Source organism: Bombina bombina, chromosome 5, assembly GCF_027579735.1.
Source record: "Bombina bombina isolate aBomBom1 chromosome 5, aBomBom1.pri, whole genome shotgun sequence".
NCBI lineage: Eukaryota > Metazoa > Chordata > Amphibia > Anura > Bombinatoridae > Bombina > Bombina bombina.
Genome location: NC_069503.1, coordinates 1,108,951,838 through 1,108,977,729, shown reverse-complemented (window position 1 = coordinate 1,108,977,729; position 25,892 = coordinate 1,108,951,838). Strand labels below are relative to the sequence as shown.

Sequence of the window (25,892 nt, the reverse complement as noted above, 5' to 3'; positions counted from 1 at the left end):
TTATGTTTTTCATTAAACTTTATTTTGGGTGTGGATTATTTTCAGCAGGAATTGGCTGTCTTTATTTTATCCCTCCCTCTCTAGTGACTCTTGTGTGGAAAGATCCACTTCTTGGGTAGTCATTATCCCATACGTCACTAGCTCATGGACTCTTGCTAATTACATGAAAGAAAACATAATTTATGTAAGAACTTACCTGATAAATTCATTTCTTTCATATTAGCAAGAGTCCATGAGGCCCGCCCCTTTTTTTTGTGGTGGTTATGATTTTGTATAAAGCACAATTATTCCAATTCCTTATTTTATATGCTTTCGCACTTTTTTCTTATCACCCCACTTCTTGGCTATTCATTAAACTGAATTGTGGGTGTGGTGAGGGGTGTATTTATAGGCATTTTAAGGTTTGGGAAACTTTGCCCCTCCTGGTAGGAATGTATATCCCATACGTCACTAGCTCATGGACTCTTGCTAATATGAAAGAAATGAATTTATCAGGTAAGTTCTTACATAAATTATGTTTTATGAACCCCTAATCTGCTGCTCCCAACATCGCCAACACCTACATTATATTTATTAACCCCTAATCTGCCGCCCCCAATGTCGCCGCAACCGACCTATACTTATTAACCCCTAATCTGCCGCCCCCAACGTCGCCGCCACTATAATAAACATATTAACCCCTAAACCGCCGTACTCCCGCCTCGCAAACATTAGTTAAATATTATTAACCCCCAATCTGCCGTCTCTAACATCGCCGCCACCTACTTACATTTATTAACCCCTAATCTGCCGCTCCCAACGTCGCCGCCACTATACTAAATGTATTAACTCCTAAACCAAAGTCTAACCCTAACCCTAACACCCCCTAACTTAAATATAATTACAATAAATTTAAATAAAAATTACTATCATTACCTAATACAATAACACCTAACACTACACTATAATTAAATAAATTAACTAAATTTACAACAATTAAATAAATTAAATTAAAATGAGCTAAAGTACAAACCCCCCCCCCACTAAATTACAGAAAATAATAAACAAATTACAAGATATTTAAACTAATTACACCTAATCTAATAGCCCTATCAAAATATAAAAGCCCCCCAAAATAAAAAAAACCCTAGCCTTAACTAATCTATCAATACCCCTTAAAAGGGCCTTTTGCGGGGCATTGCCCCAAAGTAATCAACTCTTTTACCTGTAAAAATAAAATACAAACAACCCCCCCAACAGTAAAACCCACCACCCACACAAAAAAAGCCAATAGGATTTTTTCTACCTTAATTCCGATTGGCTGATAGAATTCTATCAGCCAATCGGAATCTAAGGGACGCCATCTTGGATGACGTCACTTAAAGGAGCCGTCATTCAGTAAGAATACTTCGGATGCTTCGCGTCGGATGTCTTGAAGATGGACCCGCTCCGCGTCGGATGGATGAAGATAGAAGATGCCGTCTGGATGAAGACTTCTGCCCTTCTGTAGGACCACTTCGCCCGGCTTTGATGGAGACTTCTCCCGGCTTCGTTGAGGACTTCAGCCCGGTTGGATGAAGACTTCTGCCGCTTCCTTGAGGATGGATGTCCGGTCTTCAGAACAGTAAGTCAATCTTCAGGGGGTTAGTGTTAGGTTTTTTTAAGGGTGTATTGGGTGGGTTTTATTTTTTAGATTAGGGTTTGGGCCGCAAAAGAGCTAACTGCCCTTTTAAGGGCAATGCCCATCCAAATGCCCTTTTCAGGGCAATGGGGAAGCTTAGGTTTTTATAGATAGTATTTTATTTGAGGGGTTGGTTGTGTGGGTGGTGGGTTTTACTGTTGGGGGGGTTGTTTGTATTTTTTTTAAAGGTAAAAGAGCTGATTACCTTGGGGCAATGCCCCACAAAAGGTCCTTTTAAGGGCTATTGATAGTTTATTTTAGGCTAGGGTTTTTTTTATTTTTGGGGGGCTTTTTTTATTTTGATAGGGCTATTAGATTAGGTGTAATTAGTTTAAATATCTTGTAATTTGTTTATTATTTTCTGTAATTTAGTGTTTGTTTGTTTTTGTACTTTAGCTAATTTTATTTAATTTATTTAATTGTTGTTAATTTAGTTAATTTATTTAATTATAATGTAGTGTTGTGTTATTGTAACTTAGGTTAGGTTTTATTTTACAGGTACTTTTGTATTTATTTTAGCTAGGTAGTTATTAAATAGTTAATAACTATTTAATAACTATTCTACCTAGTTAAAATAAATACAAACTTGCCTGTAAAATAAAAATAAACCCTAAGCTATCTATAATGTAACTATTAGTTATATTGTAGCTAGCTTAGGGTTTATTTTATAGGTAAGCATTCAGTTTTAAATAGGAATTATTTAGGTAATAATATTAATTTTTATTTAGATTTATTGTAATTATATTTAAGTTAGGGGGTGTTTAGATTAGGGTTAGACTTAGGTTTAGGGGTTAATACATTTAATATAGTGGCGGCGACGTTGGGGGCGGCAGATTAGGGGTTAATAAATGTAGGTAGGTGGCGGTGATGTTAGGCATGGCACATTAGGGGTTTATATTATTTAACTAGTGTTTGCGAGGCGGGAGTGTGGCGGTTTAGGGGTTAATATGTTTATTATAGTTGCGGCGATGTCCGGAGCGGCAGATTAGGGGTTAAAATTTTTATTTTAGTGTAATAGGTAGTTTATGGGTGTTAGTGTACTTTTAAGCACTTTAGTTATGAGTTTTATGTTACGGCGTTGTACCATAAAACTCTTAACTACTGACTTTTAAATGCGTTAAGGATCTTGGAGGTAGAGGGTGTACCGCTCACTTTTTGGCCTCCCAGAACAGACTCATAATATCATCGCTATGGAAGTCCCATAGAAAAAAGACTTTACGAAGTTTAAGTAAGTCGTTTTGCGGTAAGGCCAAAGAAGTGTGCGGTGCCCCTGAACCTGCAAGACTCGTAATAGCAGCGGTAGGGAAAAAGCAACGTTAGGACCTGTTAACGCTGTTTTTTCAGCCTAACGCATAACTCGTAATCTAGCCGAAACTGTGTTGATGCAGTTTTAGATAGATATCACACAAAGTGCCGTTGGTCTTATCATAACCTGAATAATATGTCCAGGAATTGAGTTAGTAATGAAAAAACATGTATGTGTGTATTGATGATGGAAAAAATATATATATTTAAAATTGTGTATGCATAAAACCTAGAAGTGTGTGCAAGTGGAAAAACTAGTGTTATAAAATCCTAAAGATAGTATTGCTAATTGTATTACCGGTTTGTGCAACCGATGCCGTGATGTGTGTGTTAATGTATGTCTCTATAGGATTCATACATAGTAAATACAGACACGTTCTTTCATCGTATTATAAAGTGAAACAAATATGTCTATGTTGTGTAGAGATGTTAGTGTCAGTTTTGGGAAGTAATCTGGTAACTTCTTTTTTGTTTTTTTACTTTTTTTTTGTTTTTGTTTTTTTGTTTATTTCTATTTTATTGAGGTTTTTAGCAAAATTTACAATACAAATAAGATTTGTCACAGTTCAATGCAAACAGGTATAATAACAAGTTGTGTACCATAATGAGAAAATATACAGCACAGTGACAAATCGGTGAGAATATAGTCACCAAGTACAGTAATATAGGTACTACAATACAAACATATTCAAATAATAACCTGAAGACCCAGGAATGATAGGCAAATACACCCTAAACCTCCTTTTATATATTTATAGAAACCTCCTATGCTATTAATAGACCACTCTTGGACCCACACGTAATATCCAATATTGACGGAGGTAAACTAGAATATATAATTTTATGAACCTCCCAAGTAGTGTATGGGCTACTAATGAACCAATGTAATAGAGTAATAGATCCTGAATGGCTGGAAGTGAAAAAACTAGAGTGATATACGGTCACTTTTGGACCATGACACATAATTTATAATCTGTAAATAGCTAATATGTATCATAGATAACCAGGAACATCTTAGAAGTATCGCAAAAGGAACTCCATCTATAGTAACCTTGTCTTAAATAACATAATGGCATGATACATCACCTCATTTGTAAACCAAGAAGTTTTTGGGATAGCATACGATAAACCTAATCTGGCAAAAATTATGTTAAAGACAGCTTCTGTTAAGCTTTATGCGTCTCGGCTACATACTTCATAACTCATAGGTCTTAGCTAGGCAAGATATTAACAGCTAGAAGGCGCTAAGAGGTGCCGTTTATATCAGTGAACCCATTAATGGAAGTAAATATCTGCCCGCCAGGAGAATGAGGACATGTGATGAGGATAACTTCTCCTATATAAAGAAAAGCCTTCTATGCACTTAAATATCTGCAGTGACATTTATGAATTGCAATAATCAGAACCTAGATGGAACAATGCCGAGGAATTCTGCTTAATAGGTAATAAAAACGAACCATTACAGCTATATAGAGAGCACCAAATTGTGCTCTTGATATGAATTAAATGTTGAATTTAGGAACCCTTTAGTATACAAAATAATGTATTAACAGCCTAACTGCAGATAATGCACACTTACTGAACCGGGTACTTTACTCTTATATATAGCTCATGTTTTGAGGGCTTAAAATATGTTACATAAGCCCATAGGATAACGTCCAACTACAGAAGCCTAAATAGAAAGGAAAATCTATTTTAGAAATACAACACATAAATAACTAATGCCAACGTGTCAGACTCATATAATAAAAGGGTGAATACATAGAGCCCCTGTCAAGAATAAATCACATATTATACGTGTGTATGTGAACTGACCCGCAGAATGAACACAATATAATCTAAAAATACACCTAAAGGGCAAACATATTATCTCTATACTATATACTATAAGATGGAATATCAAAGTGATATTGCTGCAGTTACTATAAACTTCTTGTTAATATTACCTTGGAGACCTAACCCAAGTTGTTAAAAATACATGGGGTAGAAAATTATCAAACATAGGGACCATCATAAAATAGAAGCGCTAAAATAACATTTGTTAGTGATGACAATACACTGTGCTGATTATGAACTTGACAAGGGTTACACTAAAATAGCTCTAGTGAAGTCCAGTAAGGAGACCCATGTTCAGATTAGCAAAGTTATTTGTTATATAGTTGGGTACTAGAGTGAGATGAACAGTGTGCACACAGATGGAGTGTATTATGAGGGGCAATAATCTCACCCCACTCCACATTTATGCCAGGAGTCAATTAAGCTCACTTTAGCAGGTACGAAAGACTCTCGACAAGTGGGTGATACCGCCTGAGGCTGGATCGCATTCCCAGATGTTGCACTTTTCAGAAACTCTAACAAACCTTCCATGGAGCTCACTCTATCCAACAAAAAGTTTCCCCTGCATGTGGATGGCAAAGACCGGGGGTGATGAGCATTCTCAAATATCGCTGATCTCAGCAACACAGAGACTTGCATTCCGGGATAACCAACGGCGTACTTGATTATGCAAGGAATCTGCAGTGAGGCCTTCATCGGACCCGCCTGTATCCTCTTCACCTCGCGATGCACTCTGGAGATTCGCCCTGCTCTGTGCCATACAGCTGATATTGTCTGCAAGACTCTCCAGGGGGCTGGCCGCATCGCCCCAAAGAGCCGTACAGGGTGAATTATTCTCCATAAACACTGCGCAAGGTACTTGTAGAGCTCCATTTGGCCAACTGAGAACCACAAAGTGGGTTTTAATTATCTCCCCCTGACAATCCACCGCTTCCTCATTCAGGGCTTTTTGGTAGTATGCTGAGGGACACAGGCCAGATAAAATTGCGTCCCTGTACTGTACTACACGCCTCTGAGTTATGAATTGGCTGCCAAAGCTAAGAAATCCCACTGGCAACATCTCTCCATCATCCGCAGTTGCATTAGTTCGGTCATAAGACTTTGTTGCAGGCATCCGGCTTGCTATTTTCAAAGAGGGTTCCTCTAGGTCATTCCTTTGTAGCAGTGAGGGGAGGCTAGTAAAGTTATGGGATATTTGTTGCTCTAGGTTAGTGAGAATGGAGGGAATATCTTCTTGAAGTTCCTCCTTATTTAGACCAGCCATATCACGGCTATATACCCCGCGGCGTGGGGGTGATGATTCCTGTAGTAGGCCGCCGCCTGAAGTCACATCGGCCCAGATCCATGCAGGAAAGTCATGAATACTGCAATACTTATACATTTTTGTTCGATCTGTGTCAACAGTTCATACAGTAGAGTCTGTTGCTAGAGATGCTTCAGTATTTAATAGATAATCAGCTGATTATTTTGTTCTTTCCAGAGCCTCAGATAATGCCCAAGCACGCCCCCACTTCTTTTCTTTGTTGGTATTTTTGCAAATGAAGATAAAGATTTAATTGAATTTGATGAAAGACAATCATCATCTTGACCAATATGCTGTATTTCTGTAAATATATTCTATGTGGAAAGAAGTTTTTTTGTATGTAATTTATGTGTGTGCCAATTTATCTTAATCTTTTTATAGGAGAAAAGAAAAGATAAGGCGCACAGGGCAAGACTCAAGTGAAAAGATTTTATTACAAATAGCTGCACACGCAAGTATTATTACACTTACTAGAGCAAAGGATTAAAAGGCATTCAAGTGAAAAGATTTTATTACAAATAGCTGCACACGCAAGTATTATTACACTTACTAGAGCAAAGGATTAAAAGGCATTCAAGTGAAAAGATTTTATTACAAATAGCTGCACACTCAAGTATTATTACACTTACTAGAGCAAAGGATTAAAAGGCATTCAAGTGAAGCGCTGTGTTCCTACAGCTCCTTGTCTCACACAGTAGGCTCAGTTGGACTGCCTTTCTCAGCTGTAACAGGTAACGTCTGGTAAAGTTTCCGGATCCTGTGCCAGGATACTCTGTGGCTATATAATAACTTTTTACTCTGTCTACGTACTGCCTGCCTGAGCTGCCTGGTCGTCACCGTGGTGTCAACTCAGACAGACAGTCACTTTCCAGCTACTGACTCTTGCTGAGCGTGGGTCGGCATCAAGTGACGTGAGTGCGCCTCCCAACCCTGCAAAACAAATGTGGCGTGCTGTGCGTGTGTGTCAAGGAGCAGGCAGATCACTGACTGGAGGGTACCCGCACAGCGCTTCATTTGAATGCCTTTTAATCCTTTGCTCTAGTAAGTGTAATAATACTTGTATGTGCAGCTATTTGTAATAAAATCTTTTCACTTGAGTCTTGCCCTGTGCGCCTTATCTTTTCTTTTCTCTTATGTTACTGCACCTGAGCCAAGGTTTGAGGAAAACCTAGCTGGATCAAGGCGGCATTGGCTGATTGGCTCAGCCAATCAGATTGAACTTGAATCTGATTGGCTGATTCCATCAGCCAATCAGAATTTTCCTACCTTAATTCCGATTGGCTGATAGAATCCTATCAGCCAATCGGAATTCGAGGGACGCCATCTTGGATGACATCCCTTAAAGGAACCTTCATTCTGTTTTAGGATGTCGGAAGAAGAGGATGGATCCGCGCCGGAGGTCTTGAAGATGGAGCCGCTCGTCATCGGATGGAAGAAGATAGAAGATGCCGCTTGGATGAAGATGTCTACCGGTCTGGATCTCCTCTTCTGCCCGGATAGGATGAAGACTTCTGCCCGATGATGGACTTCTTCAGCCGCCGCTTGGATCTAGACTTCAGCTGGAGGATGGACGTCTTCAGCCCCCGCTTGGGCTTGGATCAAGACATCGGAGCCTGGACGGATCGGTGATACCCGGCGTGGTGAAGATAAGGTAGGAAGATCTTCAGGGGCTTAGTGTTAGGTTTATTTAAGGGGGGTTTGGGTTAGATTAGGGGTATGTGGGTGGTGGGTTGTAATGTTGGGGGGGGGTATTGTGTTTATTTTTACAGGCAAAAGAGCTGTTTTCTTTGGGGTATGCCCCGCAAAAGGCCCTTTTAAGGGCTGGTAAGGTAAACCATGTGCCATTTAGTGCCATTTTAGTGCCATTTTATTTCGCCAGTGCCATTGCATTTTAGTGCCATTGGTTTCTTTTCTAGCATCAAGTTAAGACACACTGAGAGACAGAGTGACACACTATTTTGAGTTTCTTCCCAGATCACACTATGGATAATCATTTCACATAGAATTAAATTGGCTTTTTGGGTGTCAACATAACAAGCAATCTCATATTTTTTGTATTTTGAGCTAATATAATTTAATTGTGAAACATTTTTTATTGGGGAAGTAGTAATGGGCTGGTCTTCCAATTTTTCCAGTGCTGCTTTTTATTCCCAGTCCAGCCCTGTCAGGAGCATGCATGTGTCTTTATCATTCTATGACAGTAGTGTTTGTAACAATGTATAGTAGTGCTCCATAAACCCTAAGCACCGTGAGCTCCTGCAACTCTTTATAATATTTTAAGCAAGCTGTCTACTTAGAATCTATGGAACAGAAGGTATGGTATCTGACAGATTGTACTTCCGCTCCTTTAAATGGATAAAAAGGCTTACGGTGAGGGGCAGCCAGGGGAATATGTACACACAAACTCACAGGATATTAACTGAGGGTTTCCATGTACTATTATAAAGAATGCTGTCAGCTGCCCCTTTAAAGTAACATCACATACAACAATATAATTATCCACAGACAACTCATTAGATTCTGGTAGCAAGTCATAGGCACACAAGGGACCTGTCTATGTGTGTATGAGCTTTTCTACCTAAACAAACCTCATTAGAACACCACTTATTCTATTGTGTTTTGCCTTGTACAGTGTGAGTCATCACATTAAACTCCATTACGTTAGTATAAAATACATAATGGTGACATAATTCTAGCAAACTAGCAAGCAAACAGAATTGTATGTATTATGCAACTGTTTATAGTTAGATTTATATGTCATGGGCATTGCTTGGTCATACAAAAGTGGAATAGAGATCTGCACATGGAAATCAGCTGTGAACCGAATACGGCTGTCACATTGTATAGAAACCATACAATATTATTGGCTGAGCATGAATAATTATACAGCATAGCGCAAAAATAAATGTTTTAGGGATGATTTTAAATGATAATTTCTTTTAAATTAGATCCCATTACAGGACTGGTATTTCTACAGCGTACCAGTGCGGCATAATTATGTGGCGCCATACAAATAATGATAATAATAATTCTTTATTATCTACATGTAGACAAACCAAAATAATACTACATTGGTAAAATAACAGCTGATACCATAGACCTAATACCATATTACCCTGCACGCAAGTAACAGTTTTATGGTGACAAATCACAATAATACAGATATTCAGAAAAAACACAACACCAGTGGTGGTTTTATGGAGATGCAAAACCATCACAGTCTTTTAGGATGCACCCTATTCTGATAAAAGGAAGGAAACAATAGCTCCTACCCACTGCTCTTTCTTTTCACCTAGCTACACCACCTGACTGCCAAGCCTCACACATACCTACCAAGTTACTCCCCTGGATGACCCAACTCCATCCACATAACATCTGTGACTGTGCCTAAATTTGCAGAGTCCGCCAATAACTCCACCCACATGATTTTGTGTCAAGGGTTTGCCCTGACCCTTTTTATAGCCATCCCACCTGACAGCCTAGCCATACCCCTACCCACCCAGTTATACTCTCTTGGATGACTCAACTCCATTTACATAACACCTATGACCATGTCTACCTTTAACTTTTCCAACATGCTTTTGTGTCAAGTGTTCGCCCCGCCCGCTACATAGCTACACCACGTGACTTCCTAGCCACATCCCTACCCACTCAGTTTCTTTCCTGAACCCCCCCCCCCATTAATTAGTTGCTGGGTCGGCCACTGAATAACACCCACACTACACATACATAATTTTAAAGTTGGTTAATATAGCTCAGATAAAATTTGGTGTTATGCTGAACAGAGATTTAGACAGTATTTGTCCACATAACAACACTGATATGTTTTTAAATACAACCACTATTTTATTTTGTCCTGTGATTATTTCTAAAAATGGTACAGACTTAGTTCTCTTAATTACAAATATTAGTTATAAATTATAGACACAATAGGCTGCATTTCAATAAATACACATTCCCTTGCACAGTGCAATACATACTGTAGGTACTCACAGGGTCTTCAAATTTAAAAATATTCCAAAATATTTGAAAGCCCCACAATAACACTCTTATTTAATGTTTTTCAAATGCATTTGTGGCACTTCAACTCCTACCTATACCTTACACAGGTATGATTCATCACCTGTATTTAAACCAATCAGAAACATTTTTTAGTAGTTTGTAAAAGGATTGTTGGGCTTTTCAAATTCTGCAACTTGAAATTTAACAAAATTTTGCCTCTTTCAAGTGCAGTTGTTTTGCTTTTGCATCCATTTTTGTCAATTTAACTTTCTTGTGCATGTATAAGCAATTAAGTATTACAAGTCAAAAGCATGTTAAACATCATGTAATGAAAGGAACAAGGCACACCCAAATAATGCTTTTTCACTTTATTAGACTATAGGTAGCAGTACAAAGAGCAACATTTTGGGGGCTCCCACCCCTTCCTCAGGCTCAACACAACTGACCATATTCATATTTCTTAAGTAGCCCAAAAAAAAACTATTGCTAATGAAATTATCATATTCAATTCCATCACCTCAGTATATTAATCAAATGTATACACCATAACCCCAAAACAAACCAAAACTACAAGAAGAAGAGTAATACTGCAAGTAACAGACCCAATACAAAATAATTTAAAGTAAACAATAATAAAAAGATAGATACATTGTAATCTCTGTTGAGGGCTTTTGGATACAGAATATTTAACCTATGTGTTTACATGGCATCTTTTTTAGAAGATGTCTCATTTTAGTATTACAAAAAAAAAGTCAACTTATGTTGTTTTATGCCTTCTTTAACCTGCTGGTAAGATTCCCCCACATATTATAGGCCACATAGGCATTTAAGCGGATACACAACGTAAGTGGACAAACGTGTAATACCCCTTGATGGGGAACTTCTTACCAGAAAAAGGGTGACCTAAATGGATTGGATAGAGCATTACATTTTAATCAATTTCCAGTTAACTTCTGTTATCATTTACTTAATTTTCTTGGTATCCTTTGTTAAAGAGTAATCCTAGGTGAGCTCATAAGCTTGAATGTTTCTTTAGTCACCTGGCAGCAGTGTTTGCAACAATGTTTATAGCAATGTTATACATAGTTGCAAACACAGCTGCTAAAGAAAACTAAAGACATGTGCATGCTCCTAAGCTCCTATCAGCCTATCTAGATTTACTCTTAAACAAAGGGTACCAAGAGAAAAAAGCAAATTTTATAATAGAGGAAAATTGTTGTTAAAAGTTGCATACTCAATCTGAATTATGAAAGTTTAATTTTGACCTTACTCTCCTTTTTAATTATGTATAGTAACACAACTACAATCAAGTTATTTATTTTGCTTCCCCTGTTTTCCTGTAATTTAAAGGGATATTCCAGCCAAAATTGGAAACCACATGGGTGCATTTCGGTATTGAACAAAAGCAATTTTGTAATATACATGGATTAGCAAAAATGCTTCTAATAAAAGCTATAGCTGTTTCAAAAGTGTATTTAAGTATGCACCGTGCACCAGCATTTTAAACACAAGACTTGTTTGGAGAGACTTGTTTGGAGAGCCTAAGGTGCTTGTATCATCTGGTAATGACTCAATTTGTTAATTGCTGACATGATACAGCCCCACTGATGATTTAAGCAGCTCCATTATTTAAAATGTGGGTGCAGTGAAAATATCTAGCTATGCTTCACATGCACGTGCAGAGAATAATGTTAACACTAAAACAGTGATTACTCTTAACAGAAGCATTTTTGCCAATACATGTATATTGAAAATGTGTTTCTATTCAAAGATGCAATATATCTATGTATGGGCATTTATATTTTAGTCCTGAAAACTGAAAGACAACAACATAGCAGGCTTCAGAAGCCTAATCTTGCCACCTATCTCTCCCTAATTTGCAGTTTTATATCTTATCATTTCTGCTGAAGACAAACAGTAGAGATTTTATTTACCCAATCACAAACGTAATCAAAATGTTACTGAGCAAGAAAATTAAAATAGAGGAAAACCACCCTCAGTAAAACAACATGCTGATATTGATATAGGTAAAAACCATAAACCGTGCTTTACTTCTCAAGTGCGTTTCTGAAGTTGTTTTCGATGTAATTATTGGTTTTCCCCTTTGCAAATGTTTTTTGACTCCTGTGTGTCTTTGTGTTTTTGTTTTATTTATATGAAATTATATATTTTTTTGTTATAAAAATAGCTTTAATCACATTATTCTCATTATTTACATTTAGAAATTATTTTAAAATTACCAAAGAAAGTAAAAAAATATATATAAAAAGATTAATGATCACATCCCACAAGAACCTGTAACTTTCTAACTCTCCAGATTTTGTTGATTGCATCCTCTGATTCAGCTAAGACCAAACATAAGATCTTTATTTGATGCAATACGTTATTTCTCATTTGGTATAGCATACCTGCTTAAATTCTCAAAACTGAACCCCAAACCTATATATATATTTTTTAAGTAGACAACCCGATGTTTGATCTAGGCACATTTTGTTTTTTTGCCACCATTTGGCCGTCAAATGCTATCATATACAAAAATTACTTTTTCACAAACTTTGGGTTTCTTACTGAAATTATTTACACACAACTATTGCAGTCATAAGGCAAATGGTTGTAAAAGCTTCTCTGGGTGCCCCTTTGTTCAGAAATAGCAGACATCCATGGCTTTGTCATTGGTTTTTAGTAAATAGAAGGAAAGGTCCATTAGTTCACTTTTAATAGGAAAGTCAGGATTCCATTTATATATTAATACTTTTATTTTGCTTCCACATTCTAATTGTGCTATAATTTTAGCAATTAGAAGGCTGCTAATTGCAGATGCCCACCAAACTTCTGAAATTCCCAGCAGCAAAAGGGTTAATCAGTTGGCCTCCCCTCTCTGATCATATTTTATGTAGCATAGGGACCCATCCCTCCTTCTCCCCTGTCAAACCATTATGTAGTGTGGGAACCCACCACCCCTCCAACTGATTATATTTTCTCTGCTATTTAGGGACCTGCCCCTCCTTTCCTACTCCCTTAATTGGCCACCCACCCGTATTCTTTCTCCCCTCCCCACAAGATAAATACAGACAATGACACACACAGTGTTACTGTCTGTAATAATTGGCGATCTGTCGTCAATATGGTAAGGGAGCATGATCATGACTTACTTACCATATGAAGGCAGATGCTATTTGCCCCCGGTTACACCTCTTTGCTGGATGTAGTCCCTATGTCAACTCAGTAAACGGAGCAAAGTAATGTGTGACATAGTATCTATATCAGAAGGATTAATGGCAGACACGCCCACTAACATACATATGGAAAATATAATTAAAAAGACAGTATACGCCTTGTAGTTACAAGGCATTTCTTTTCTGTTGCTGTGGAATAAGATATCAGCCTAAACATGTTTAACTAATTAACATCCTTTTTACAGCAATTACTTTTTAATAGCCAAACTCCACCCACCATTTGCATTATTTGGAGGAGTCAAACTGGGCTTTAGTCCACAGAAAATAAGGCTAGCCACTGTTTGTATAAAATGCATTATTTGCAGTTGTTATCTCTTAAAGCCAATTAGGGACATGTATGTAACAGGGTTAGCCTTGATAAGTCAGCAGGTGCATTTCAAGTTCTGAGAATTAAAAATTGCTCAATTTTCAGAGCTAAATAACATGAAAGGGGCAAAATAAAAAAAATGAATATATCGCAAATTTGTTTCATTATTCATAACTAAACATTTCTAGATTGTAAGTGCCAACAGGAATAGGGCCCTCAACTCCTCCTGTATGTGTTTGTCAAATATTGTCCCATGTACCCATGGTCAGTGCTGCGGAATATGTTGGAGCTTTATAAAGTATAATAATAATAATAATAAATATTTTATATAAAAAATTCAAGATGTTTACTGTCCCTTTAAAGATATGCTCAATGAACTGTGAACATAATCCCTGATTTTCTGCAACTTTATGAGCATCTATGAAGCTAGGTCAATGTTTTTGTGTGCGACTACATATGTTTAGGAATGAGAACTACGGTTCCATCTTTGGGAAAAAAATGCTAATTTATTTTATCTATTTTTATGACTAATGAAAAAGGACCTGCATTAGTGTTACCTAAATTTATCAACTTGCCCCAGTTTCTTATAGTGATACTTTTTTCCCATATTTATTAAGAAAGCCTCAGTCTTTAAGATTTGTAAATATAGTGTAATGTTTAAAAAAACATGTATGTGCTAACCATATAATCCAAAACATTTTATTACACATGAAACATGAAATGTACTGCAAACCATTTTCTTGTCTCTATACATATGTTTGTTAATAACTTATTTTTAACCTTTTCTGACACACACAAGATGCCTTATTTTACTACAGTGCTTTCATTATAAACCTTCATAAACTTTATTTGTGTCTAAACATAAAAATATTCCAGAGCAGTAAAGTGAAGGTCAATTTTGATGAATTAGTGCCCGGTTTTTAATAATCCTATTAAAAACAAGGGCACTTTAATTAATCAAAATTGACATTTCACTTCTTTTCTTCAAAAACTTACCTTTTAATCCTGGCAGCCGCTCCAGCACTTCCTCCGCCCGTCGCAAGCCGTCTTCTTGGGTCTAAAATGACAAAACCGGCTTCCTCCAATCACAGCATTGCATCAGGCCAAGATTCCCCTGGGGGAAAGCCGTGATTGGAGGAGCATGGTTCGTCATTTCTGACTTCTGCAGAGGCTTCCGACAGCCGGGGGAATCGCTGGAGCGGCTGCCAGGATTAAAAGGTAAGTTTTTGAAGAAAAGAAGTGAAATGTCAATTTTGATTAATTAAAGTGCACTTGTTTTTAATAGGATTATTAATAACCGGGCACTAATACATCAAAATTGACCTTCACTTTAAACAGAGCATTATTTTTGAGGTGTGTTAAGAGATGAGCAGTTCTCTATAAGCAATATTACAGTAAGTATTACCTGCCAGCAAGTTGGAGAATCTGCCTGCACACCCGGGTCATTAAGAAGAAGGCGTACCAAGCTTTCATGGCCAGATTGAGATGCCAGATGTAATGGTGTATATCCTGACTTAATATAAGAAGAAAGGGTAATTACAATTAACAATATTACTCTAAATAATGTGGCAAACACCAAAAAGGTGCTTAAGAAGTTTCTGTAAAAAATCCATATTGATATTGTATTTATCATCACCTATTAGAAGTTATATACAGAGTTGGCTAAAAGCAGCTATACAGTACTGATCTATACAGTACTGGGTCACTATACAGTACTGGGTCATGGTAATGCGTAACCAAATTTCTCACCAATCAGACCTTCTTGATAAGATTATCTGGTCAGATGAAGCCTTTTTCAAATTGTCAGGCCATGTGAACAGGCATAATTGTGTGTGCTGGGCAGATGAAAATCCTCATGGGACTATCATAAATGAACTGAACTAGCCAGGCATCACTGTGTGGGGTGGACTGTCCAGTGATGGTGCCATGGGGACGTTATTTTCCTCAATACAACTGGGGATGGTAACAATTACTTAAAGATGTTGTTCAACATTGTGGTTGCATTGCAGATAAGCCAAGGGCTACTAAAGTGTAAAATCCTCATCTGACCTATAATATTGCTGGATAAAAATGCTAATATTCCTTTGATATTGCAGTCAGAGGGGACTGATGGATTTTATCTTGCACCTACTAACTAATGTAAACCATAATTGTTGGTAACTGATGATATATGATATTGTGAAAATTAATTTGTTAAAAAAATATTTTTTATGATGCCAGTGTCCATCATTACCTCTCTCCCTAGTTCTTTCAGGTGTATTAAATCAGACAGTGATTTGGGAGGTTCACTGTGCACCGTAGCTGGTAACTTAGTTAGAATTTCTCGCACAAAATCTAGTTGTCCAAAGTGAGCCGCAACATGAAGAGCGGTGAACCCTGTCTGTAGAGATAAGATTAAAATGTCATTAAAATACATTGAACAAACATACATTTCTAGGTTATTCGTTATGTGTTTTCTAATTATACGGTTTGGGTGCCAACTGCTAAGAAATTTCAATCAGCATGCAAGGGAAGAATGGGTTCCAAACTACAAGTAAGAAAGTGAAGCAAATGTGTTCTTTTCTTTCATAAGGTGGTGTCCACAAGCCAAAACTTCTGGGAATTTAACTCCTGGACACTAGGAGGTGGCAAAGATACTCAACACTACAGGAGCTTTTAATCACTCTCACCTCTCTGGTATCCTAGTCTTACATTTGCCTCCACAGGAGGAAGGAGAAGAATAGAGGTGCTCCAGATTCTTTGTTGAAAGGGGTTCTCAGACCTACTTGAGAGCCATTTTCCCCTCACAGAACCAGAAATAGAAGAGAGGGGAGCATGGACTGCTGCGTAATGACAGAAAACACCCTGGGCGCGATTACATATATACGGCGCAGGCTTCAACGCAAGCGATGCAACCCGCGCCGCCCGTAATTTCACCTCGCACATCGGGCTATTACATATACGGCGCCGGCAGTTCATAAAGTGCTGTAAGTTGGATAAACTAGCGATGTCCAGAAATAATTTCTGGAGTCGCCAGTGACTTACGGCACTTTAGAAACTGCCGCGCCTAAGAAAAGTAAAGAAAATAACAAATCTCCCGTAATAGTCTAACACGCCTCCCAAAAAAAAGCCCTACAGGTAAAAACCCCTATATCCGCAATCCCCCCTCACTACTAATAATAAATGTATTAACCCCTAGACCGACAACCCCCCACAACGCAATAAGCCTAATTAAACTATTAACCCCTATATCCGCCATCAAACCCACACCGCAAGTAATAACTAAATTATTAACCCCTAAATCCGCCAACCGCAACATCGCAAAATACCCGCCATTAACCCACAACGCAATAAACCTATTAAAGTATTAACCCCTAAATTGCCATAGCCCACATCAAAGCTATTAAAGTATTAACCCCTAAACCGCCATAGCCCACAACGCAATAAACCTATTAAAGTATAAACCCCTAAACCACCAAAGCCCACAACGCAATAAACCTAACCCCTAACCTAACCCCCCTAACCTAACCCCCCCCTAAATGAACCCAAATTACCTAATTAACAAAATACTAAAGTTACTATTAAATTAAAAAACCTAACACTACTTTAAAAAGACAAATAAACTAAGTATAAATTAAAGGGAGAGGCCTCTATTTATCAAAGGTCTTGCGGATCTGATCCAACAGTGTGGATCAGGTCCGGAAGACCTCGCTAAATGCGGAGAGCAATGTGCTCTCCGCATTTAACATTGCACCAGCAGAGCTGCTGGTGCAACGCCGCCCCCGGCTGACTCGCGGCCAATCAGCCGCCAGCAGGGAGGTGTCAATCAACCCGATCGTACTCGATCGGGTGATTTCCGGCGATTCCTTTCCGCCTGCTCAGAGCAGGTGGACAGGGTTATGGAGCAGCGGTCTTTAGACCGCTGCTTCATAACTTGTGTTTTCTGGCGAGTATGAAGACTCGCCAGAAACACGGGCCCACAAGCTCCATACAGAGCTTGATAAATATGGGCCATAGTCTAATCAAATTCTGGAGTAGACTGTCTCTTTAAGCTACAATTACAGAATATAAAAAAATCTAAGATTACAGAAAATAATAAAGAAAATTACCAATCAAAAATTATACCTAATCCCTATGAAAATAAAAAAGCCCCCCCCCAAATAAAAACACCCCCTAATCTAATAAACTACCATTAGCCCTTAAAAGGGCTTTTTGCAGGGCATTTCCCCAATATAATCAGCTCTTTTTCAAGAAAATACACAACCTCCCCTAACAGTAAAACCCCCCACCCACCAAACCCCCCCAAATAAAATAACCACTAAAAACCCTAAACTACCCATTGCGCTGAAAAGGGCATTTGTTGGGCATTGCCCTTAAAAGGGCATTTAGCACTTTTTCTGCCCACCCTATCTAAATAAAATAAACCCCCTCAAAAACCCCTTAAAAAACCCTAAGTCTAACCCCCAAGTGGTCCTCACCTGTCCTGAAGTCCGGCGGAGAAGGTCCTGTTCCAGGTGGTGAAGTCTTCTTCCAAGCAGCGACCTCTTCTTTCTTCTTCCAGGAACCAGCCGGCGCGGAGCGGAGGGCGGAGTTGAAGACTGATGACCCAGAGCTGAAGACACCTGGAACTGACCGGCGAGCCTGGAACTGAAGACCCGACCGTGGAGCCATGGAGCGTGGAGGATCCTCTTCACATGATCTCCGCCGTACATTGAATAGGAATTCAAGGTACGCGATTAAAAATGGCGTCCCTTGAATTCCTATTGAGCTGATTTAAGCCTTCAAATTCAAATCAGCCAATAGGATGAGAGCTACTGAAATCCTATTGGATGTTCAAATCAGCCAATATGATAAGAGCTACTGAAATTCTATTGGCTGATTTGAATAGCCAATAGAATTTCAGTAGCTCTTATCCTATTGTGTTGTGGGCTATGGCGGTTTAGGAGTTAATACTTAATAGGTTTATTGCGTTGTGGGCTATGGCGGTTTAGGGGTTAATACTTTAATAGGTTTATTGGGTTGTGCGTTAATGGCGGTTTAAGGGTGCTCCCATACTCAGCACAAGGCTTGCTATGGCTGCCTTTTATGGCAAGGTAAAAATGGAGTAAGATTTCTCCATTTTTGCCACGTAAGTCCTTGCGCTTGATATTGGATACCGATTTACGACGCGGTCCAATGTTAGCCTATGGTAGTAAAAATTGCAGGCAACGGGTGAAATATACGTGTCACATTTATATGCGGCGCTGTATATAGGATTCTAAACCTGCGCAAAAAACGGCGTCGCCGACATTTGCGGGTGACGCTGCATATGTAATGGAGCCCCCTATGGGAGTTATTTACAAGCCTTCCCAAGGTGTTGTGGGGACTTGTCCCTTAGCCTCCTCCTGTCAGGTTGTAATCCTTTGTGATATTCTCTGCTGTTGCTTACACAGCATTGGATGGACTGGAAGCAGTATTTTTCTGCAGCTGGGTTCGAGTGGATGCATAAGGTAAGTGAAGACATTTTCATGCACTCAAATAGCCCACAGGCTATTAGCAGGTACTTCACTGTGAGGTACATGATACCCTCTGTTACATACACGTTAAAATGGATTTAGCTGTTTGGCAATGTGAGAGGGAGTCTCTGTGTATTTTATGTTTTTGTGTACTGACTTAACATGGTATTACAGTTAGTAACAGGGCTATTTCCCTTTCTTTTTTGAAATTTCTCAACCGCTCCTTTGTTTCTTAGTGGCCATTTTTCAAATAATCTTAAATATTCTTGCTAGTCCAGAAACCTTTAGATAATAGGCCCAATAGACCTTAAGGAGTTAATTCCAAAAGTGGACGGAGTTATATTCATGTTAGCTGAGAACTACTATTCCATTTGTGGATGTAATTTTCAGGAATCCTTTGGATAGGAAATTGGAGTCCTTCCATTCAAAGGCTTTTTAACGTACAGGTTTTCTGATTAAACCTCTTTTTGGTATTGATTGTGTAGCTGCAGTTTTTGTTTCCACTTTAGTCTGATACTCAGTTGTTTCTGCTGAACAAGATCTTTTAAATTGTTTAGAGCTTCTGAAATCTTTTGTTGTACTGCCATTTTAGACATAATTTCAATTACTACAATTTGGCTTTGCATTCTTGAGCAGGCAAGCTCTGTGCTTATTTTGTGGTCAGCAGGCATGTTTTACCATGGTAAACTTTTTCTCTTCTTCCTACAGAAGATCTTAGTTCTTTCTCTGGAGAAGATGTCTATAGGAAAGAATACAACAGTTGCTATTGTTTGTTCCTTTTGACAATTTAGGAACCAAAACTTTCCCTTTGTTTTCACAAAATCCTTTCGCTTCCAGTGTTTCTTGAAATGTTATGCCACCTCGAACTAGACCAAACATAGTAAGAAGCCTTTCTTCTCTTTTAATTACCTTGAAGATTCAATTCCCAATCTAGATACAACTATGTAAGGGGCAAATTAAGCCTTCTCAGAGGGTATGGTTATGGTCTAGCCAGGATCCCTGGGTTTTATCAACATTTTCCGAGGGTTACAAAAAAGTTTTTTGTTATAACTTCTCAGAAGGATCTCTTCTGCCTTATGTTCCAATAGACCCTTTGAAAGCAGATACTTTCTTTCAGTCTATCCTTAATCTAGTACTTTTCGCAGTCTTAGTTACAGTCACAGATTCATAAAAGTTTATTCCAATCTTTTCACTGTGCCTAAGAGGAAAATGTAGGCCTCTTCTGGGTTTCTATCTTTTATAGTTAAGTTATTTAGACTTTCCTACTTTCAAAATGGAAACTAACCGTACCATTTTACCTTAGTCCATCAAGTTCAATTTATGTACACAATAGATTTGAAGGACACTTTCTTTCATATGCCTATCATCAAGGTCATGCACCAGTTCCTAGGTTTTGTCTTACTGGACAATCCCTTACAGTTTGTGGTTCTCTTTTTGGACTAGTTATAGCTTACAGAATTTTTTTTTCAAGGTTCTAGGAACTTTTTTGTCTGTGTAAAGAGATTGGGTTATTTCAGTGACTCTATACCTGATCATTTCTATATTGTTCTGGCTTCATATTTACCCTCACCCATATCTCTTTCCAATTCAATTCAATTTCATATTCACTCTCTTCAACTTTGCATGTTAGTAATGGTTTAGGAATGACAGACAGCTATCTCCTTTGGAAAACCAGCTGAGACAATCTCTTTCCTGTTGGATAAATCATCAATCGATTTTCACTGGTGTGTTTTTATTCCTCCCATTTGGACAAAAACTTCTACATATGCCTGATTTATCAGGAAAGCATTTTTTTATATACAGTACATTATACAGTCTCAATAATGCACTTACCTTTGTGCTAGTGATCCGAAATGAGACACTTCCTTAAGCATGTCCAGAACATTGATGTGCCCATTCTTAGCTGCCAGATGGATTGCTGTCATGCCTCCTGCCAGGTATAAAAAAATAATTGAATCTATCATTCTATATATCTGTCTATCTATCTATATATCTATCATCTACAATTATAAATTTATGTGGGGAATTGCAGTGCCTCTCATGGTGGGTTAATTACAATTTTATGTGTTAATAGCATTGGAAGGATTTCCTTTTAAAACAGTTAGCTTTTAAAACATTTAGTTCAATGACTTCTGATACAGGATTTTATATAGCATTGGCACATGAAACACCCAATTGTTCATATAATGTATCTATGGGGCATAAATACAATTCTTAAATAACATAACAGTTGCTTAGAATATTGGCTTAGATAGATAGCTCATGTCAGTAATTATCAGTAATCCTTAGAGTACGGCAGTATCATTTCTACAAGCACAATATTTCAATTAGAAGATGTTTATAAAGGAGTACAATAGACTTGGATTTTAGTCAAAATATTAGTGCTACAAGGTGCATGTTGTATAGCGATCTCTAATTAAAATCTATTTTTTTAGAAACATTAAAGAACATGAAACCCAAAAATTGTCTTCATGATTCAGATAGCATATACAAATTAAACAACTTTCCAATTTACTTCTATTATCTAATTTGCTTTGTTCTTTTGGTATCCATTGTTGAAAAACATACCTAGGTAGCCTCAGGATCTGGAACTAGCTGCACATAAAAGTTACCAAAATTATGAAGCAAAATTGATAATAAAAGTCAATTGGAAAGTTGTTTAAATTGTATATGCTATCTGAATCATGAAAGACAATTTTTGGGTTTCATGTTCCTTTAATGTTTCTAAAAAATAGATTTAATTAGAGATCGCTATACAACATGCACCTTGTAGCACTAATATTTTGACTAAAATCCAAGTCTATTGTACTCCTTTATAAACATCTTCTAATTGAAATATTGTGCTTGTAGAAATGATACTGCCGTACTCTAAGGATTACTGATAATTACTGACAATGAGCTATCTATCTAAGCCAATATCTAAGCAACTGTTATGTTATTTAGAATTGTATTTATGCCCCATAGATACATTATATGAACAATTGGGTGTTTCATGTGCCAATGCTAATAAATCCTGTATCAGAAGGTCATTGAACTAAATTGTTTTAAAAGCTAACTGTTTTAAAAGGAAATCCTTCCATGCTATTAACACATAAAATTGTAATTAACCCACCCATGAGAGCACTGCAATTCCCCACATAAATTTATAATTGTAGATGATAGATATATAGATAGATAGACAGATATATAGAATGATAGATTCAATTATTTTTTTATACCTGGCAGGAGGGCATGACAGCAATCCATCTGCAGCTAAGAATGGGCACATCAATGTTCTGGACATGCTTAAGGGAAGTGTCTCATTTCGGATCACAAGCACAAAGGTAAGTGCATTATTGAGACTGTATAATGTACTGTATATAAAAAAATGCCGTTCCTGATAAAATCAGCATATGTAGAAGTTTTTGTCCAAGATGGGAGGAATTAAAAAACACACCAGTGAAAATCGATTGATGATTTATCCAACAGGAAAGAGATTGTCTCAGCTGGTTTTCCAAAGGAGATAGCTGTCTGTCATTCCTAAACCATTACTAACATGCAAAGTGAAGAGAGTGAATATGAAATTGAATTGAATTGGAAAGAGATTTGGGTGAGGGTAAATATGAAAGCCAGAACAATATAGAAATGATCAGGTATAGAGTCACTGAAATAACCCAATCTCTTTACACAGACAAAAAAGTTCCTGAAACCTTGAAAAAAATTCTGTAAGCTATAACTAGTCCAAAAAGAAGAACCACAAACTGTAAGGGATTGTCCAGTAAGACAAAACCTAGGAACTGGTGCATGACCTTGATGATAGGCATATGAAAGAAAGTGTCCTTCAAATCTATTGTGTACATAAATTGAACTTGATGGACTAAGGTAAAATGGTACGGTTAGTTTCCATTTTGAAAGTAGGAAAGTCTAAATAACTTAACTATAAAAGATAGAAACCCAGAAGAGGCCTACATTTTCCTCTTAGGCACAGTGAAAAGATTGGAATAAACTTTTATGAATCTGTGACTGTAACTAAGACTGCGAAAAGTACTAGATTAAGGATAGACTGAAAGAAAGTATCTGCTTTCAAAGGGTCTATTGGAACATAAGGCAGAAGAGATCCTTCTGAGAAGTTATAACAAAAAACTTTTTTGTAACCCTCGGAAAATGTTGATAAAACCCAGGGATCCTGGCTAGACCATAACCATACCCTCTGAGAAGGCTTAATTTGCCCCTTACATAGTTGTATCTAGATTGGGAATTGAATCTTCAAGGTAATTAAAAGAGAAGAAAGGCTTCTTACTATGTTTGGTCTAGTTCGAGGTGGCATAACATTTCAAGAAAACACTGGAAGCGAAAGGATTTTGTGAAAACAAAGGGAAAGTTTTGGTTCCTAAATTGTCAAAAGGAACAAACAATAGCAACTGTTGTATTCTTTCCTATAGACATCTTCTCCAGAGAAAGAACTAAGATCTTCTGTAGGAAGAAGAGAAAAAAGTTTACCCATGGTAAACATGCCTGCTGACCACAAAATAAGCACAGAGCTTGCCTGCTCAAGAATGCAAAGCCAAATTGTAGTAATTGAAATTATGTCTAAAATGGCAGTACAACAAAAGATTTCAGAAGCTCTAAACAATTAAAAGATCTTGTTCAGCAGAAACAACTGAGTATCAGACTAAAGTGGAAACAAAAACTGCAGCTACACAATCAATACCAAAAAGAGGTTTAATCAGAAAACCTGTACGTTAAAAAGCCTTTGAATGGAAGGACTCCAATTTCCTATCCAAAGAATTCCTGAAAATTACATCCACAAATGGAATAGTAGTTCTCCAGCTAACATGAATATAACTCCGTCCACTTTTGGAATTAACTCCTTAAGGTCTATTGGGCCTATTATCTAAAGGTTTCTGGACTAGCAAGAATATTTAAGATTATTTGAAAAATGGCCACTAAGAAACAAAGGAGCGGTTGAGAAATTTCAAAAAAGAAAGGGAAATAGCCCTGTTACTAACTGTAACTACCATGTTAAGTCAGTACACAAAAACATAAAATACACAGAGACTCCCTCTCACATTGCCAAACAGCTAAATCCATTTTAACGTGTATGTAACAGAGGGTATCATGTACCTCACAGTGAAGTACCTGCTAATAGCCTGTGGGCTATTTGAGTGCATGAAAATGTCTTCACTTACCTTATGCATCCACTCGAACCCAGCTGCAGAAAAATACTGCTTCCAGTCCATCCAATGCTGTGTAAGCAACAGCAGAGAATATCACAAAGGTTTACAACCTGACAGGAGGAGGCTAAGGGACAAGTCCCACAACACCTTGGGAAGGCTTGTAAATAACTCCCATAGGGGGCTCCATTACATATGCAGCGTCACCCGCAAATGTCGGCGACGCCGTTTTTTTGCGCAGGTTTAGAATCCTATATACAGCGCCGCATATAAATGTGACACGTATATTTCACCCGTTGCCCTGCAATTTTTACTACCATAGGCTAACATTGGACCGCGTCGTAAATCGGTATCCAATATCAAGCGCAAGGACTTACGTGGCAAAAATGGAGAAATCTTACTCCATTTTTACCTTGCCATAAAAGGCAGCCATAGCAAGCCTTGCGCTGAGTATGGGAGCACCCTTAAACCGCCATTAACGCACAACCCAATAAACCTATTAAAGTATTAACCCCTAAACCGCCATAGCCCACAACGCAATAAACCTATTAAAGTATTAACTCCTAAACCGCCATAGCCCACAACACAATAGGATAAGAGCTACTGAAATACTATTGGCTATTCAAATCAGCCAATAGAATTTCAGTAGCTCTTATCCTATTGGCTGATTTGAACATCCAATAGGATTTCAGTAGCTCTCATCCTATTGGCTGATTTGAATTTGAAGGCTCAAATCAGCCAATAGGAATTCAAGAGACGCCATTTTTAATCGCGTACCTTGAATTCCTATTCAATGTACGGCGGAGATCATGTGAAGAGGATCCTCCACACTCCATGGCTCCACGGTCGCCGGTCTTCAGTTCCAGGCTCGCCGGTCTTCAGTTCCAGGGTCGCCGGTCTTCAGCTCTGGGGTCATCAGTCTTCAACTCCGCCCTCCGCTCCGCGCCGGCTGGTTCCTGGAAGAAGAAAGAAGAGGTCGCTGCTTGGAAGAAGACTTCACCACCTGGAACAGGACCTTCTCCGCCGGACTTCAGGACAGGTGAGGACCACTTGGGGGTTAGACTTAGGGTTTTTTAAGGGGTTTTTGAGGGGGTTTATTTTATTTAGATAGGGTGGGCAGAAAAAGTGCTAAATGCCCTTTTATGGGCAATGCCCAACAAATGCCCTTTTCAGCGCAATGGGTAGTTTAGGGTTTTTAGTGGTTATTTTATTTGGGGGGGTTTGGTGGGTGGGGGGTTTTACTGTTAGGGGAGGTTGTGTATTTTCTTGAAAAAGAGCTGATTATATTGGGGAAATGCCCTGCAAAAAGCCCTTTTAAGGGCTAATGGTAGTTTATTAGATTAGGGGGTGTTTTTATTTTGGGGGGGGCTTTTTTATTTTCATAGGGATTAGGTATAATTTTTGTAAAGATTGGTAATTTTCTTTATTATTTTCTGTAATCTTAGATTTTTTTATATTCTGTAATTGTAGCTTAAAGAGACAGTCTACTCCATAATTTTGATTAGACTATGGCCCATATTTATCAAGCTCCGTATGGAGCTTGTGGGCCCGTGTTTCTGGCGAGTCTTCAGACTCGCCAGAAACACAAGTTATGAAGCAGCGGTCTAAAGACCGCT

General features: G+C 38.0%; 1 protein-coding gene across 1 annotated transcript in view; it reads left to right on the top strand.

Annotated features, from left to right (window-relative positions):
- The window catches only part of LOC128661735 (ankyrin-3-like), a 410,167-nt gene that overhangs the window by 317,624 nt on the left and 66,651 nt on the right, over positions 1 to 25,892 (top strand). Inside the window, 2 exon segments of the mRNA XM_053715956.1 lie at positions 22,349 to 22,367; positions 22,370 to 22,446. Of these exon segments, the coding sequence (XP_053571931.1) occupies positions 22,349 to 22,367; positions 22,370 to 22,446 (96 nt within the window).